The sequence below is a fragment of the Carica papaya genome, chromosome 3 (genome assembly GCF_054855325.1).
Source record: "Carica papaya isolate Zhongbai chromosome 3, ASM5485532v1, whole genome shotgun sequence".
NCBI classification, from domain to species: domain Eukaryota; kingdom Viridiplantae; phylum Streptophyta; class Magnoliopsida; order Brassicales; family Caricaceae; genus Carica; species Carica papaya.
Genome location: NC_142311.1, coordinates 5,406,215 through 5,424,702, shown reverse-complemented (window position 1 = coordinate 5,424,702; position 18,488 = coordinate 5,406,215). Strand labels below are relative to the sequence as shown.

The 18,488-nt window shown below is 35.1% G+C and overlaps 3 protein-coding genes and 1 pseudogene across 4 annotated transcripts; 1 reads left to right on the top strand and 3 right to left on the bottom strand.

Annotated features, from left to right (window-relative positions):
* Positions 1–1,576: 1,576 nt before the first annotated feature.
* LOC110815828 (legumin B-like) lies at positions 1,577–3,722 on the bottom strand. The gene is made up of 4 exons (XM_022043787.2): positions 3,091–3,722; positions 2,714–2,961; positions 2,251–2,637; positions 1,577–2,149 (listed from the first exon to the last, which is right to left on the bottom strand). Exons 1-4 carry the CDS (start codon positions 3,434–3,436, stop codon positions 1,739–1,741), a joined length of 1,392 nt encoding a protein of 463 aa, XP_021899479.2. The 5' UTR covers positions 3,437–3,722; the 3' UTR covers positions 1,577–1,738.
* Positions 3,723–4,313: 591 nt separating this feature from the next.
* Positions 4,314–5,762, bottom strand: LOC110815901 (protein IRREGULAR XYLEM 15 pseudogene; annotated as a pseudogene).
* A 914-nt stretch (positions 5,763–6,676) lies between these two features.
* EMB2444 (RNA-binding (RRM/RBD/RNP motifs) family protein) lies at positions 6,677–12,351 on the top strand. 2 transcript variants are annotated; one of them, XM_022043867.2, is made up of 10 exons: positions 6,677–7,087; positions 8,515–8,701; positions 9,157–9,205; positions 9,583–9,671; positions 9,814–9,870; positions 10,076–10,138; positions 10,225–10,290; positions 10,865–10,951; positions 11,254–11,347; positions 11,538–12,351. In XM_022043867.2, exons 2-10 carry the CDS (start codon positions 8,597–8,599, stop codon positions 12,047–12,049), a joined length of 1,122 nt encoding a protein of 373 aa, XP_021899559.2. In that variant the 5' UTR covers positions 6,677–7,087; positions 8,515–8,596; the 3' UTR covers positions 12,050–12,351. The 2 variants fall into 2 exon arrangements, with proteins under 2 accessions (XP_021899559.2, XP_088071368.1); XM_088215242.1 differs by lacking the exon at positions 6,677–7,087 and adding an exon at positions 7,208–7,740.
* Positions 12,352–12,709: 358 nt separating this feature from the next.
* On the bottom strand, positions 12,710–13,774 carry LOC148266630 (glutathione S-transferase U7-like). Its single transcript, XM_088215243.1, has 2 exons — positions 13,442–13,774; positions 12,710–13,236 (listed from the first exon to the last, which is right to left on the bottom strand). Exons 1-2 carry the CDS (start codon positions 13,754–13,756, stop codon positions 12,871–12,873), a joined length of 681 nt encoding a protein of 226 aa, XP_088071369.1. The 5' UTR covers positions 13,757–13,774; the 3' UTR covers positions 12,710–12,870.
* Between the last annotated feature and the right edge of the window lie 4,714 nt (positions 13,775–18,488).

Here is an 18,488-nt window from a genome sequence, read left to right as displayed (position 1 = left end):
TTATATAAAAATTCATATATTTATATAAAAATTACAAAAAAAATTAAAATAAAATAATATCAATAATAATAAAAATAATTGGGGTGTTACAGTATGAAATGTTTTTATTTATTGTTTCAAAAAATAAAATGTCTTGGCGTAAAGAAAAATACTTATTAAGGATAGGCGATTATATTATTTTGGATAATTAATTTTGGGGTATGATATTTGTACGTGGGAAGATTTTTAGATTTGGTTGGTCCTTCAAATTGTTCCAACTTTAAAAAAATGTGGCTTCACTCTTTTATTGATTTGAAAGTAAATATGTTCTTTTGGAAAGGTTGTTATTTCTTATTTTAAAGCTACTATTTTTGTTTTTTTGTTTTTTTTTTATTTATAAAAATGTCTTAATTTATTAAATTTAAAGTGAAAATAATTTGATTTAATTTTTTTCAGAGAAAGTAGAATTTTTCCTGTTCATCGGATAATTGAAACTAAAAAAATATATAAAATTTTATATATTTACTTATTTATTATAAATTATTTCGTTGATTTTTATAGAAATAATAATGAGACTTAGTAATGAAGCTTTTATTACCATCTTTAATTAATATCTATAAGCGATTAAGGGTTATAAATTCATGAAGTAAAAAAGGTGTTCTTTTAACTTTTATTCTCTTTGTACAAAATAACTATTCTTAAAAAAATACTTATGAATCTAAAAATTGATAAAATAATTAAAAATTTATTAATTTATAATGTAAGAATATTAAATGTAAGATCTATATAAGTTTATTTTAAATAGTTACTTAGTTTTTATGATTTAATAAAATGTGACATAGACAGATGTTGAGGTTTTATATGGGTCTTGTATGATTTTGCTAGTCTATTCTCTTTTTTATTGAATAAAAACTCTTACTATTAAAAGAAAATTAATTTATCATTCTATTCTTTATTGTATTTTTTATATCAAAATTATCTGTCAATCTACTTTTGATTATTAGGTTCAATTGTATTATTTTAATCTACACAATTGTATTTTCTTGTTTAGAGATATTTGTGTTCCTCATCCCAAATCTTTTTTATTATTGTTTAGTAACATATAATCAAAATCGCATTTGTTCACAAACTTAGTTTTTAACTATTGTCTAACTTGCAAGAAATATTGAAGATAAAATTAATTCACACCCTAATTTTTTTTCCCAATAGCTAATGTTCCAAATCTAATAAATAGATTTTAAAATCTACAAATACCAATATATGAACTAACGCTTAAATTGTTTGAATTTCAAAGAGTGTTTATCACTCACCATCTTATAATTCTTAAATTCCCTTGGGTTACCAATATTAAATTTTTTGTCACTTAGCTTGTGCAAATGTTCCTTATGGTATATGTTATTTCAAGCACTTAGAAGAAAAAGTATGTGTTAAAAATTTAAAAAAATTAATTCAATTTTTTAATCTATAATTGTAAAATCCAGAATTCATTTATCAAAACATACTGGTATTTATATATTATATAATCATAAATATTATAAAAATGTAAATTTCTTTTTTTAAAAAAAGTTATACTTAGTATCACAGACAACCAAAAAAAAATATTTATTTCAAAAATTATGCAAGAAACACAGAGGAAAGCTGCTATATCTTTACACTCAACAAACCTCGTGGGTGTTCTTTTATTTCTTTGCCCTCCTTTACAACTCAAACACTTAACATTACAGCTTATAGCTGCCAGAGTAAAGAAGAAAAAAGCTCTTCATTCTTCTTCATCTTCATCTTCATTATACTGTCTGCGCCCTTGCTGCGATGGGCTAAACAGAGTCATTTCTCGTCTACTTGTCTTCAACCTACGGGCTTGCTCGTTGGAGATTCCATAAGCTACCTTCAAGAGTTGCGCCGGAAGGCTGTTGATGACGGAGTTTCGTCCCGCGAGCATGTGGGTGATGGCATTGCTGTTGGTCCTGAAAGACACCCAGTCCGCACCGTTGTTGCCTGCCCTTTTCACCACCGCGAAGTTTTGAGGCACAATCACTATTTGACCCTGTTGAACCCAATCGTTAAAGATGTTCTGTCCGCTAGATCCCACTATTTCAATATGGACATTCCCCCTCGAGATGTAAATTATCCTGTGAGCATTCTGGGTCCATTGAGGTGCTAAAATTGCATTCTGCATTAAACAAATTTTGCCAAATTATCAGATACATATTGATTATTTCTACCCGAAACTTCAACTGTATAATATAAATGATAAAGTTTGTTGGTATGTACCGGATAGAGAACTCCTCTGGCAGCACTGAGTCCCATCAAGTTAAGGATGGGGAAGTCAACGTCGTTGACAGTGGAGATATGGCCAGCGCGTGGGTTATAGATATCGGAAACTGCTGGACCGGCAATCCTGTGAGTGAGTCTCAAGGTGCAGATAGTTTCCTCCAGGCCATTATCTCGGCCACCTCGCTGCCCCTGCTGGCGTGGGGCGAGCAAAGCGAGTCCTTCCCGCGCATAGACAATGGCTCCTCTTGTCTCATTTCTGCCGCTCTGTAGCCTCCTTGCTAAGTCTGTACGAATGTTGAACGACTGTTGTAGTATCTGTGTGCTGAACCCATTTAAAATGTTCTCGTAGTTCTCCAGACGTGGACTCCCAGCCAAGAAGAATTTCTGTATGTATAAAAATAATATCTAAGTATCAATATCCATACGTAAAATAAGGTTAAATAGTTAACTGATAAATTACCCTCAAGTTAAAATCGAGCTGATTGGCTCGGTTGCCAATATCGACAAATGCGACCACAATAAGATTTGATCGGCCATTGTTGTAAATCCAGTGGGTTGTGCCAGTGGGAAATGCAAGGAGTTCTCCTTGGTTAACTTGTTCAACTTTCTGGTGTCGGTCTCTCTGCTGCTGTCTTTGGAACTGTGATTGCCTTGAAGTTTCAAAGGTCTCTGGGCAACCGGACAAGACTGTTCCTTTAATACCCCTACCTGCATTAATTGGTTACCATACATTAATCCAACAAGTATGTATCTATCTACTTACATATACATGTATACATATATATATATATATATATATATGTATGCACAGACGGAGAATGTATAATATTTGCATGCCTTGTGTTACGAAGGCAAGCGCGGGAGCATTAAGGAAGCCAGGCAAGAGGAGGCCTCGGCGTCGGATAACATGGCGAATGACGGCAACTCCAGCACAGCGGAATTGCTGAGAAGCTTTTGGCTGCCAGATGTCGGTGGTGCCGGCCTCTGATTCGATGCGCAGGCTGGGTGGAAGAGCTTGAATTTTTTGGAATTGGCAAGGACTAGAGGTTCTTTGAGGAGACCCCTGCGGGTGGGATGGCCATATCCATTCTGGTATGATGCTAAAATCAGATGTTACCTCTTGTGCCAAACAGCCATGGAAGAGGGCGAGAAAGCAAAGACCGAGAGAGGGGAAAGAAGCCATATATATATATATATATATATATGTAGGGAATGAAAGTGGAAATGGGTGGTGAAGAAAGGATGGTGGTGGTGTGGTATTTAAAGGAGGATAAAGGGATTTGGGATTTTGAGAGGTGGCGAGACGTAGGTTGAAGTGTTTGGGGTTATATGCATGCGAGATGTCTTCATATGTTGGCTTGGCTGCAGATACTTCCTTTTTAAACACGAAGCAAACAGGTGTTAGCTTACGTGGTGGTGATATGATTGTTTGCGTTTTTCTCTTTTTCTTTTCTGTAATATGTAGAAAGTGATCTTCCCCTTTCAAAGCTTCCATTAGTTTTTGATATGATTATACATATGTAAATATATATTACTTAATGTAACTGTAGTAAAATGTTTTAATTTATTATTACATAACAAATTACCGATACACTAATCACTTAACAAGCTTTTCTTAAATTTTGGAATCATTTTAATAGCACCGTATATTGTGATGTTTACTAAGATGAAAAGAAGTTATACTTACATCCATATACAATAATCAAGAAAATTCATTTTTCCCCAAAATTCAAGAACATAAAATTTTATCACATGTAAGTTAAATGATCTTGGGATTTTAAATATTTTTGTTTATTCTAAATTTTTATTGAAAAATTCTAATACTAAAATTTTTAGTTGTTAATTTATTTATATCATGAAGCAGATTAGTATTTTTCTTTTTCATTGTTCTAATAATTTGGGAGACCACATTATAACAATTAACAAAACAGAAATCAAAGTCAACTCAGAGTTTTCCTTTGATTAATATGAAATTATATTTCGTCTTCCTTTCCCGAAAAAATAAAAATGATTTTTTACACATATCTCCAAAACAAAACAAAACAAAAATAAACAACTCGTAGACACAAAAACAGAGATGAGTTTTCTCCTTTGAATTATCATAAATAAGAGCATCTCCGACCCCATAAATGTGAAGGTGACTGCAACAAGCACGACGATTTCAGAAGACTATATGTATATATATATATAGAGAGAGAGAGAGAGAGAGAGAATAAAAATAACTAAGATGATCGCATCATGAAACAGAAGATTTCGTTTGATTGCGACAATACTGGAAGCTACTCCCTTCCATTTTCTCCACCACAAAATGTGCAAGCATGTAGTTTGCCTCCACTAAATTTTCTCTGCACAAGAACTCGTCACCAATCTCCACATCTGCATAATAATCATGCACGAACACATGCGTTTTTGGGTTCCCACCCTTCTTGCTTCTCGCCAAAACGCCGGCAGTGAAGATCGGCGACATCCTCCCGGGCCCTTCCTTCCCATCTCCTCTCGGCCCATCAACCAGAATCACATCCCAATCCACTTCATAGACATGGTTAGGTAGATCGTTGAGCCCGAGCTTGCATTCCGAGAAGAGCAGGTTCTGTACCGGGCGACATTCATTGCGTATCTGGGCCTTCGCCGACGCTATCAGCTCCTGCTTTTCACTCAATTTAGTCGTGTATTGCACGTCGAAGACATCTACTTCTGGATGCAGCTCTTCGAAATAGGCCGCGTAGTAGCGATTCTCCTCGATGAAAACAGTGCGGCCATTGTGATTCAGTGCTTTCCAGAGAAGGGTCTCGTGAGTTAATCCGAATACGAGAAAATTACAGGGGGATGAGCATTTGCGGAGGACGTCGGAGATGGGTTTGAGCTCGGCGTATGGCATGTGGAAACTGTCGTTGGATCTGGAAGCGTAATGGAGGAGAGTGTTGATGACTGTTGTCGCCAATGGCGGATTAATTCCCGACGACGTCGTTTCAGCGGCCTTGGTTATTACTGCGGTGGCTGTCGTTTTGATGGGTATGGATTCTCTGTTGTAGAAGAAGGTGAGGAGGAAAGCTATGGTGAAGAAGGAAAGGAAAACGAGAAGCCATAAACGATTTGAACTCCCCTGTTTTTGGATATAAGGACGAAGGAGAATGAGTCTCGTGTTACCGTTGCTGTTCTTCATTTCTGAAAGTGTATAGAGTAATGGGTATGGATCTTGCTCTGCTCTCTTAAAAGATGATTTGGTGCAGGGTACTGTTTAGGTTTAGGCCTGGATTAGTAAAAAACATGACGTTGACATTATAATTAAATAAACCTACTTATAAACGATCTAGAACCCAGATTGTATATATATATATATGTATGTATGACTGTTCATTGTATCTGTTGATTTTCAGAATAAAAAAATCTACCTTTCATTATTTATTATTATATTTGTTATTTTGGTATCTTGTATTGGTTGAAGAATGAAGATGGAGCTAGTGAAGGAAAAAGTAGCTGGTGGAGCGACACAATAACTAATTAAGCCAGAAGTCGCTTTTGCTTTGGTTTATTTCTCAAGTAATGTCTTATGAATAAATGTAAATTTCTCAAAAAGATTTAACTGCACCATTGACAGAGACCACTCACCTGAAACAGACTTCTTGTTTGACACAAATTCATCATTTTGTCAAAACATCTCCTTCTCTTACTCTATAATAATTAAGTTTAGTTTGTATCAAATTGTTCTGTAATCAATAAAACTATAGTTTTCTTATATATATATATATATATTATAGTTGATCAAGGTTTTGCGCACATATAAAGAGACTAAGACGAACATATACTCACTAGTATTTGTATTTGGGTCTTACTTATTTCTTATATGTAGTTTACTTCGAAATAAAACTATATACTCATTGAATTAAATTCATAGAGAAGTAAAAATTATAGTGATATTCTTAATTTTTATTTAGTTAAAAAAATCAATAGTAGTGACAAGTATTTTGTGAAGAAAATTTTATTAGAAAATACCATTTTGCAAATCAATAATAATAATAAAATTGTTAAGTAAAAGTACTTTTAATTATTAAGTATTTGATAAAAATAACTAGAAAAAATAAAATTACCTTAAAAATTAGGAGTTAATTGTTTTGTTAACATTGAAATTACTAAAATACTATAAAAAATATATATATATATTAAATTAAAACTTGTGTATTTGATAAAGAGAAAAAAGTAAAGAGAACTTACCATCTTATTCCCTTTCCATTTCATTCCATTAGAGCCATTCAATGCTCAATGACACTAAAACTACCCCATTACCATTAAAACCAAATCAATCGACCCATCAGGCCCATTTTGTACCAATTCATGGCCCAAGTATCCAACTGTTTAAGCCCAGCCCAGAAGCTTAAAGGGCTGTCATTTCAAAGTCTTCTTCTAACTCCTTTTTAGCTGTTGATCGATGAACAAAAATGACCCAGGCTTCCCAGGTTCAGCCTTCCACAAAGAGAAGACAGCTAGAGGAGCACAACAGGAGATAACACACTGAAGCTGGCTTTGGCGTGCAAGGTTGCACACAGAGAAAGCAAGCTTTCGAGAAGAAGGGAAATGTTCAGAACTGGTTGCGTCGTTTGAAGGAGACTACAGGGACAACCTCGCACGGTGTACCGGCTTTTTCAGAGGACAGACGCCTGAGCACAGGAGCAAGCTGGAAGGAGGACAAGGCAGAGGTGTGGGTATGAGCAGAAATTGGGTTATAAAAGGAGTAGAGCAATCGATTTCTGGGGGAGGACCGGGAGAGAGTAGGGTGGCTTTTTTGGTGGAGGAGCAGCTAGGGTTTTTAGAGGAGATTTGAAGAGGGTCTTTAACGGTATGTCTTAAGACTTGTTCAGCTCTGTTTTCTTTTTTCGCTTTTCTTTCTTCAAACAGGTAAAGAGATATGATTGTGTTTCAGATGAATTAGTCTCATGCTTTGGATAGTATCTTCAGTATGGATGAATAAATGGGTTGGATATTTCTGACTTCCTTTCTTATTTCATTTCCTAGTTGATGCTGCTCTGGGTATATTATTTCCCTGATTAATGTGAAATGATGTATTGGTTTCTATACTAACTGCTCGAGGGAATGTTACCATTATCAGTTCCAATTTCTGGCACGTCAGATGGTATCTTGGTCTTGCTTGCGTACGGATATTAAGTGTGGCGTTATACACTCATCACTCATGAACGTTTGTCAATGAACTCTTATACGCTTGATTTAGTGTTCAGGAAATCTGGCCACTTGTGGGTAGTTTTATACACTGAACGTGGGATTTGTAAGTGGTTAATGTTGCTTGGTTGATTCTATGAATAACAATTGATGACTTTCAGCTTATTGATAAAACATGATAGGATATGAAAAAACATCAGGTCACTGGATGCTGGTTAAAATGATTGAAGAAGGGAGAATCTGTTGGTGTCTTGTCTGTGGCATGAATACTTGGGATCAAGTGCTGGGATGCTTTAGTTGTTTGAAGTAGAAAGTGTAATGCTCACTGTTTGTTCTAGATGTTTTGTAGTCTGCTACCATGAGTTTGCAATTTTTGTTTTCTTGTTTGGAATGAATGCAGTAATTTCTATTTCTAGATAGTTTAATTGTTCTTGTGTGGTTGGATTAGGACTGCAGATTGTTTCCTTTTGTTCCTTGAATTATTATGATTAATTGCCTATAGGTGGATTGCCTTTAAACACGTTGACAAGAATGGATCATGAGAGATAAATATGGTTTAAAATCTTAAAACAATGAACATTCTTTTAGTTCAATGCATTAACTGTTTCTGAGTTCTTCTGTACATGAACGGTACCCCCTTGATACCTTTGTGCATAATAATACTTCTTTTATATTTAAAAAAAAAAAAAAAACTCTCTGAGTTCTTCTATGTTACAGTTCAAACTATGCATGGGAGGTGGGTTGGTATTTAAATAGGGTCTATGGTGATCCCTCAAACATAAAATTTGAATGTATTTTTCGGAGAGCCTTGATATTCCCCGGTTTGCAATGGCAGTCATGGTTTTAATCTTGACCATGATGTAACTTACAGACCATGAGTTCTATCCCACTATATATTTTGTTAAAACTTCGATTGAATGATTAAATCTAGTAAACACAGATGATTTGGAAATTGATGTCTCTGTATGAGTAAATTTTGTGCGAAGATTATTATTTATAACTTGTAAAATTGATGTGTTTGTGTGTTTTTTCAGATTTAGTCGAACATCCTACACTTACATAATCCTTTCATTTTGTTTCTCTGCCCAGGGCTCCCTACTTATAAATTCCCACAACACAGTTAAGTCGATTTTACAGGCTGTAAACAGAGTCGAAAGGACAGAGAAAAGTAATGACTACGCGAATAGCTCCTGGAGTTGGAGCTAATTTGCTTGGGCAACACTCTGCCGAGAGGAACCAAGATGCCACTGCTTATGTCGGCAATCTCGATCCTCAGGTTCCTTTACTTCCCTCTCTCTCTCTGCCACATATTCTTTGTGTCTTATTAGGTGTTCTTTTATTGGAAGGGGACATTGTTTATTCTCTCTAATTACTTGCAGAAAATAGGAGCTTCCTTGGTTTAGGTTAGTTTTTAGGTGTGGACTTTTACGCCTTTGACTTTATATAGCATGTCAGTATGTCTCCTTGCTCAAAAAAGTGAATCAAAATTCTTTTCCTTTCTACCTTAAAAGCTTCCAGAAAATGGATTTTTCTTAATCCTGGGTGAAAAATGCGGGTGAACAGTTCACTGTGAGAACAGTTTTGGGTGGCCCTTGATTTCATCAAAGTTCTAAAGTTCAAACAAAATTGGTCCTGTTCTAGATCTTAACTTATTTGTGGTGATTATTTCAATGCATTGAGTAGAGCTACTCTCGTGCTTTAGTTCAAATATTTTGTTTCTTATGCTTGCAGGTGTCGGAGGAGCTGCTTTGGGAGCTATTTGTTCAAGCAGGCCCTGTTGGTAAGTTAGTGTGGTATTCTTGTTTTGATTTCTTTCTTTACATAATGAAATGATCTCACTGTTGGTTAGAAGTAAGGAAAAACACAATATCAGCTTCCATTTTACTTTTTCAACTAGTCTTTATCTGGAGAGTTTCACATTAAGCAACTATCTTATGGTGGACTCTTATTCAAGGAATGGTTTTGCTCCCAAATTTGTTCCCTATAGTTTAGTTGCTTTCTATTCAATATCATTTCTTAGTTTATGTTTTCTTTCAGTGTTCCACTTGTTTTACAGATTGATGAATCAGAGTTGATTCTTTCTGTTAAATACAGTGTTGCCAGATGTTAAGAATGACTACTTCTAACCAGTTCCTTCTCTGTGTTTTCTTGTTTCAGTTAATGTATATGTTCCTAAAGATAGAGTAACAAATCTTCATCAAGGATATGGCTTTGTTGAATTCAGGAGTGAAGAGGATGCTGACTATGTAAGTTTTACTCATTAGCTGTAGCACTGCTGTTAAAATCCTTTCCCCCTTCCTGTGAAACCAGCTTGTGGTTGTGCCATATCAGTCACTTTCTTCTTTTAATTTATTTCATGAAAATAGAATTATTTCCTTAATTATGCAGGCAATTAAGGTGCTGAATATGATTAAGCTTTATGGGAAGCCTATTCGTGTAAATAAGGTATGGAGTTTCCTTCATTTGCATGATTGTGTTATGTATTGCAGAGAAAATTTTGTTGGATTGCAAGGTTAAGAAAATCGCACAGCTTTCTCTCAACGATTCTTGTCTCACCTGTATTTATCTCAAAAAAATTCTCGTCTCACCTGTATGAGTTGAATAAATCCAAACCTGATGGGTTGTTATGGTTTCTGTTCATTACTTTCAGGCATCCCAAGATAAAAAGAGCTTGGATGTAGGGGCAAATCTTTTCATTGGAAACCTTGATCCTGTAAGAATTCTTGGTTTGTTAAAGATTTATACTTTCAAATACTATACTATCTGGTATTTTGTAATTAACCTGGACATATTCTGCAGGATGTCGATGAGAAACTTCTTTATGATACTTTCAGTGCCTTTGGGGTCATTGTTACAAACCCAAAGGTAAGGCTGTTGATTTCCGTTTTTTAGCATCCAACTTACTTTTTGTTATGCTGCAAGATATAAGAAACTGTTTTTTTTTTTTTTTTGTATTTTGAATTTTCTGTAATGTCTGCACTTAGATTTATGGTAATGGGAAGATTATAACTTGGGGATGATGCAGTTTCCTGACCAGTTATCTTCAACCAACTTGAATTCTTATTCTTGGATTATACTGTTTCAATAACGCGGGATATACAATTTTTGTATCTTTGGAATTTTAGTAATGTACATGATGCTTGTGAGTGATTAGTGCTTTATATTCATATAGCATGCAGATTCAGGTGCTTTATGTGTGAATTCAATTAGGGGAAAACTGAACAACCCCGCTTTTGGTGGATCTGCACTTTTCTTGCTTGCTTGGTTAAAGCAAAGAGTTATTTTTCTCTAGAATATATCGTTGGCTGATCTTGTTTATGTATTCTCAAACATTACATTATAGCATTAAATTTCTTGTTATGTACATTTATTTTCGACCGATTACAAAACTTGTTAACTTTTTTCCTGGGATCTGATGTCTGGCATTTTTTCTTTTTAGATAATGAGAGATCCTGATACAGGGAATTCCCGTGGTTTTGGTTTCATCAGCTATGATTCTTTTGAGGCTTCTGATGCTGCCATTGAGGTGTGTCTTATGCCTATATTTTCACATCACTGCTAATGCTGAGTTTATAAGTAGTTTCCCTAGGTCTAGGCTGTAGCTGATAGGAGATTGAGGTCTGTGTAGGATTTTAATCATCATCATTTTTTGATGATTACTGGAGATTATTTAATTTTGAAGTTCTCGAAGTGTTTGGACAAGCTTATTCTATATTACTTTAGGTGCTAGTTCTGTTAATTTATTGTAGTGCTAAATATTAGACACCAAGCAAACATTTTAACATGGTTTTCTCTAAATTAATTGACAAATCTTATTTTTTACTATAGGCAATGAACGGCCAGTACCTCTGTAACCGTCAGATAACAGTTTCATATGCATATAAGAAAGACACTAAAGGGGAGCGCCATGGTACCCCAGCAGGTGATGCTTTTTATTCATTTGCAGATTGCTTCTGCTTTCTTCTAGTTTACCTTGATCCCAATTTGGGATTAGTTTTGATACTAATGCCACCATGTTGACACAAAACTTTTCTAACTCTGTACTTGTGTTTATCAGAGGGATTTGAATTGAGTTTGCAAAATTTATTGATCTCTTACCTTCTCTAATGCAGAGAGAGTTCTGGCTGCAAGCAATCCAAGTTCCCAGAAAAGCAGGCCCCATACACTGTTTGCTAGTGGACCGCCAACACTTCCAAATGCTCCTCGGGCTAATGTTACACCAGTGGCTCCACGTCCTTTTGCAAATGGTACTGTTGCTCCAGGCCCAATTCCAGCGATCCGTCCACCTCCTCCTCAAGGTGCACCCTTCCCACCTATGCAGGTGGGTGGACAAGCAGCTTGGCCAGGTCAGCCGCCACAACCAGGTCAAACAATCCCACTACCTATGATGGCTCCACCACCTATGCAGTTCAGGCCTGCTCCGCCAAACATGCCCCCTCCCCCACCTCCACAGGTTGGTACCATTCTTCAAAGGCTTCCACCACAACCAATGGGAATGGGAGGACAACCACCAGTTTGGCCACCACCACCCCCACAGCAGATGGCTGGGAGGCCTCTTATGCCACAGATGTCAATGCCACCACCTCCGATGCACAATATTCCTCCGCCACCACCTTCTGGTTGAAGTTTTGACCATTTGTCTAAAACCTTGAGTTAGTCTTTGGAGTCCTTTTTGTTTCATTTTGGGCTTGTTCTAGAACACTTGTTTTCTGACTGTATGATTTTGGGGATATTACGAAGTGCGCAATATGCAAGCATGAGGAATATATGAAATCTGACAGTGAGGACTAGATCTAAGTCGATGGTAATCCTTGGCATAGAGAGTCAGCTCTCCACCACCATTGGAGACCCATATTCGATCCAGATTTTTGCTGTGGTCCCTCAACTTTATTGTTTCAATTATAGTACATGACTAATTTCTTGGGAGTGAGATTAGCAAGATGATAGAAATTGTTTCATGGTGGAGAAGTCCTACACTAGCATAAAAAGAGGATTATGGTGAGGATTCTTGATTAAGCAGAGCATGACAGAGAATAATTTCACTACTGGTAACTTTGTAATGTTGCGAAGATTAGTATAGTAATCTTTCCAATTTCTATTTTTTATTAATATTAAGTAAATTTAAAAATACTTTTTAAAACACAAAAATACTAATAGGTCAAACACATCTAACTTTTATAGCCAATAAAACCAGCCGAAGGCCACTACTAACTTTTAGGAAGTTAATTAATTTTTTCTTTTTACTTAAAACTATAAATTTGGGATGAACCTAAGAACAGTAACATATTATAAAACAGAATAATATTATTGATGAAGTCTCTTTTCAACTATAAACATGAGTCTTATTATTGAGTCACATTATTGAGCAATAATACATGGACACAACAGAGAGAACATATCATAATTTCACCATACACTGTAAAAAGTCACATTATAGAGAAAAAACTACTCATGAAGTTTAGAAGCATAGTGTTGGCTCCGCGACTTGAAATAAGCAAGCGAGTCATCCCGGGGAGGCAAGCTATGCTTGATAACTGGATGGTCCAGAAAGCTGTTGATCCACGCGGTGATGGCTGGAAATCTCAGTGGATCCAAAACCTTAATGGACCCAATTTCCTCCCAAGCAGGCAGGCAGTAGGACACCCACCCTACACCAATATCCAAATAACCAATTTCATTTCCTCCGAAAAATTTCTTGCCTCCCAACTCCTCCTCCATCTTTTCTAGTACTTCTATGGCTTCCCTCAAAAGCCTCTCTTTTTCTTCTCCCTTGTATCCCATTACCATTGCCTTCCACGAAGCCTCCAATAGCTGCTCCAACCACAATCATGTCATGTTATGTACAATAAGCTCTTCAGAAATCACAAATTAACTTGATGGATAATGAACTTTTAGGAGAAATATGAGATCAAACCCAAAATTGCCAGAAAGTAACCAATTTCTAGCCATGCACAACTTAAAATTGAGCTAGCTAGCCATATAACAGAAGATGCATATACGGATTTATATGGATTACCTTCTCTTCAACAGATTTGGTCCAAAATCGTGCAGTGGCTCTTTCATAAGCTTCTTGAGGCAGCAAAGGGTTTTGGTTCCACTTTTCATCAATGTATTCGAGTATAACGAAGGACTCAGATATCACGTTTTGGCCATGAATAAGTACAGGGACTTTTTTGTGAACTGGGTTGAGTTGCAGAAGTAGGGAGCTCTTGTTGAAGATGTCTTCTTCTATGTACTCATAATCAATGCCCTTGAGCTTCAGTGCCCATTCGACTCTGCGGCTAAACGGGCTAACCCAGAATCCCAAGAGCTTCACCTTTTGATTTGCCATGAGATCTAAGATTTAATGGGTCGATTTATATATAGTGGCATGGTAGCATCTTTTTTTTTTTTTTAAATGCAGATCTTTTGGTGGAAATATCCACCGCCAGACGCCATCTTAGACTTCAATCAACGACTTTCTGGCTGCTTACTAATCAAAGGAAAAATGTAACTGTTTGCTTCTTATTTTTTATTGATTTTTTTTCTTTGCGTTTTTTAGTTAATCCATAAAAGATTATGTGAAAATTTAAGGACATTTTCTTTTGGTTTTCTAATTATTATATGACATTATCATAAACATATATAAAAAAAACTTGATAAATTAGATTCTTCATCAAAGAAATTGAAAAATTAAAACCAAATAACATTCTCATATCATAAATATTGTAAGTTTAAATTTGTCAAAACAAACATAGAATCTTAAACTTAAAAGAATTGATTCCTTAAAAAAAAAAAAGAGATAAACAATGAGATACAAGTCATTTGATTTTACCAAACAATCATATTAACTATATAATATCCATATAAACCAAAACAAAAGTTTAACGAATAAAATTATAATAAAAAAGAAGAAAATTACCGCTTTATGCATATAAAAAATGAATAATTTATGACTAAAAATGTAATTAAAGTTGAAGTTTTATCTTAATATGAAAATGTATATATTAATGATTCAGCCAGAATTAATTTTTGCATTAAACACATTGATGCACTTTTTCTTGATGAACTTTAGAGCTCCCTATTGGTCAATGAACAGAAGATGAATCAAAGTTCAATTGTAGAAGAGCAAGCTTTAAGAGCTTATGTCTATACTCATTAATCAAATTCTGGAGCAAAGGGTAGAGATAAAAGTAAAAGAGGAGGAGATCGAAATGGTAATAAACACTCCAAATCTGATTATAATCAAGCTCAAGATAAAGTAGATGCCAATATCAACATTTTGGCAAATCCAAGATAGAGTGTTTCAGGTGCCATGAGTTCGTTCATTATCATTTTGAATGCTACATAAAGCTATCTAATAAGGAAGAAAAGGGAGAAAAATTGTTGCAAAAAAGAGGAAAATAGAAACCTTGTTGATGGTTGTTTAAGTTGATAAGAAACTTGAGGCATATGTTTAGTACATTGATACAAGCTACAGTAACCACGTGCGAAAGCAAGTATTCTTTTTCTTATCTAAATTTTGGTGATTGTTCTACTGTGAATGTGATGAAAAAAATTATTTTTAGCTAATTTTTTTAACTCTGATAGATTAATTGTCTGAGTGAGTCGGTAGAATATTTGTTCATAGATGTATTAATTAATACTGTAACACCAGAGCTCAAAAATTGACATGAGATAATTTTACGCGTTATGAAATATATACATATAAATAATTAAAAAAATTATTTTATTTTAATTTAATTGAATTTTTGAGAAAAAAATGAATTAGGGACGAAATTGAAAATATATTTGGAAAGAATGGGTGAAAATTTAAGTTCGGGAGATGTTTTTGAAAAAAAAATTGAAAACAATGGGTCAAAGTGCAAAAGAGAAAGTTCGACCACGTAGGACAACCAATCAGCAGATTCGATGAATCAGAGCACCGCGTGACCAGGCGCACTGACGTCGGTGCCACGCAGGAGGGCACGCTGGTGATTTGCTTGCCTCGCAATCGGACGGCCGAGGATCTATCTTGCGCACGTGGACAGCCTGGATTCATTTTCACCTTAGACGCGATCGAACGGTTGAGATTAAACGTGATGAATGGCTCAAATTTGTTTTCTCCTTATGCACGATCACACGGATGAGATCGATCACAATGGACGGCCCAAATTAACGCAGAATAGTTATAAATATTTCACATTACACGAAAACCTAAACCCTAGCTGCCAGCCCCCACCGGAGAAGAAGAACCAAATGCCGGAGAAGGAGGCCGACCGCCAATCGCTGCTGCGCCAGAGCCACTGCCAACTACCAAAAAAGGTAAAATTTTCTCCTACCCGCGCAGAATTCGATTTCGAGTACCTTTGTGACCAAATCAGAGTAAGAGGAATGACGGGTGAGCCGAAAACTGCGAGTAAAGTCCGACAGAGCCGTTGTGGCTAAAACCCCTCAAATAAACCTCTTTTCGATTTTCGTTTCACGTAATTTTTTGATCATTGTGCTCATCTCTTATTCTATGCAGAGTAGTCGAAGAAAGAACCTCAACCGCGAAGGAGGACTAGCAGAGCTGCCGCACCTGGAGGTTCCCCCCCAGTAGGTTTGATTTTTTTTTTAGATTTTCCAGCCAACCGAGGCTCCTAACATGTTTTTCTGTAGGAATACGGCCAAAACTAGTCAAAACCAATCAAAAACTGGCTAGGCCAAGGTGAATCGCCACCTTAGATGACGGAGCTGGCGCCGGAGCACAACACTGCCGCTCTGCCGGAAACCCAAAAATTTGTTGGAATGAGTTTTGGACACCAATTTTGGATTTTTAAAGTATTTTTAGGTGTGTGACGAGTGTTTTGAATTTCACATAAAAAAATTAAGGAAACTCGGTACCCATTATGAGGCATGATAGATAGCTCAATATCTCGAAATGTCGATCCGGGTAAGGATCCCTCACTCTATTCTCTATTACGGTAAATTGATGATTAACGATGTATAATTTCATATTTTATGAAAATATAAAAAATCCTATAAATAATTACAGGTTACTAGTGGAGGCAGAACCAGTTAGCTCACAATTGTCTTGATTTTCTGTTTATTTTCTTGTACTGTCTTACTTACTTGATTTTCATATAGTACATGTTCTTAATTTATATCTTTAATGGTTTTATCAACTTATCTGGTTATTTTGGTTATATACCGTTAGCATGAATGTAGTTCAATTGATCTGTGAATTAATGCGTTATTGGTTGTTTATTGATGAAAATTTATGTGTGAAATATTTACTGGGTACCTAAGGAAAAGGCTAACGGCTCAGTACATAAAGAACCCTACCGTGAACGTTATCTCAGTCGAATGGGGCTGGGAAGTCCCTTAACGAAAAATTTAAAAAATATAATTCACATTCATACCTGACGGAATATCGAGACGATTGAATGTTTGACGTCCATTATTGTACGGTGTATGAAAACGGTTGGTTAATTGTTAAAATTGGTTATTGCATTCATAAGGAGGGAAGGCAACCCTAAGGACCCCTAAGGGTACTAGTAAGCAAGTAAAGAATGAAAGTTATTATTTTTTGTTCTCTTATGAATGAAAGTAAAGAGTGATATAGATATGGGTTTGCATAGGTCGTTTTGAAAAACTTGTTACAGTAAGTTCAGAATAAACGATCTTCTTTATATTAAATGAATTTATTCAAATTAAGTGCTCAATTAGTTATTTTATAATTTTTATCAATATTTAGTTTTCTATATCTGTTATTAGCGTAATATTCTTACTGAACTAGTGTAACTCGCCATTCCATTAACTATTTCAGATCTAGAGGATTAAGATTCAGATTCCGATCAGTAAGAAAATTGTGAGTAGTTCACTTCCTTCAAGTGTTAGTGAAAGTTGTCATAAGATGTTTTGTTATTCACTTTTTATTTCATTTCTTTAATTTTCTTTTTATTTTTTAGAATGGATATTTCCGTAATACTATTGAGTATTCTAAATTATTATGTAAGGAATATAAATTCTAACTATATTAATCGCTTCTGCATTAAATTTATGAATTTATTTTTCTTCTAATTCTGGGTTCTTACAAGTACATCATATTCTCTTTCTTCAATGTTCTTTATCTATAACAGTGAAGTAGTTAATACCTTTCCCACCCATTTGCTTTAGAAGAAATTTACTTGGCCTAATTGAGTTCTAATATATAAGGTGTAAGTTATGAGTTATGTTATTCTTCTTGTTTGTTCTGTGCAGAAAAGATTTATAAAATGCTATTGGCGCTTAATGAGAATAATAACTAGAAAGTTAGGGCATCTGCCAATCAAATTAACAATTTACTTGTAACTAAAGTACATGTACAATTTTTGTGATCATTTATATCAAAAATTAAAATCATTAAACTTAAAAAATTGTTTCTAAATTTACAAGCTTTATTATCAACTTGTTTCTTTTTTGCACTCTTTCTTAACATAGACTAATATATTTGGTGAAAATTGTGCAATTTATTTAGAGACCTCAACTACTGGTGGTACCATTTGCCATCTCCCTTGTTTTCATAAGTTTCATAAAGATGTGTGAATCCTCTTCCTCTTTTGATGATTTAAGAAGCATTTCACACTATTAATTACCAAGTCTTTAATTGCATTTTTACATTTTTATGGCAATGCACTAAAAATGGCTAAGACGGAGATAAATATGTCTTGTTTGCTAACCATTGATAACTTCGAGCTAGCATTCCCAATGCTTTAATCAAAAGTAGAGGTAGATGGAGATGTTATGTTTGACAAGCAACCTTTCTCTTAAAGCAGCCTCATCAATCTAAATAACATTGATGCTTACCTTCTCGAGATCTTCCACCTCGTCCATGATGGCCAAAGCAATCTGGTAGTAGGTTTCATGTCTAAGCATTCATAAATCTAGTAATATGTTATTCTCCTAGATTAATTCTTAATTTACTTACTTTTTATTTCTTTTTGATATTTTTGTAATTAAAATTGTCATAAATGACTAGCCCAAGTATATAAAATGAATACTGAGAGAAGAAAAAAGAGAAAATGGAACTCTTTAACTTTTTATAGATACTTGGAGTTACACATCTTTTACATACTACCAAA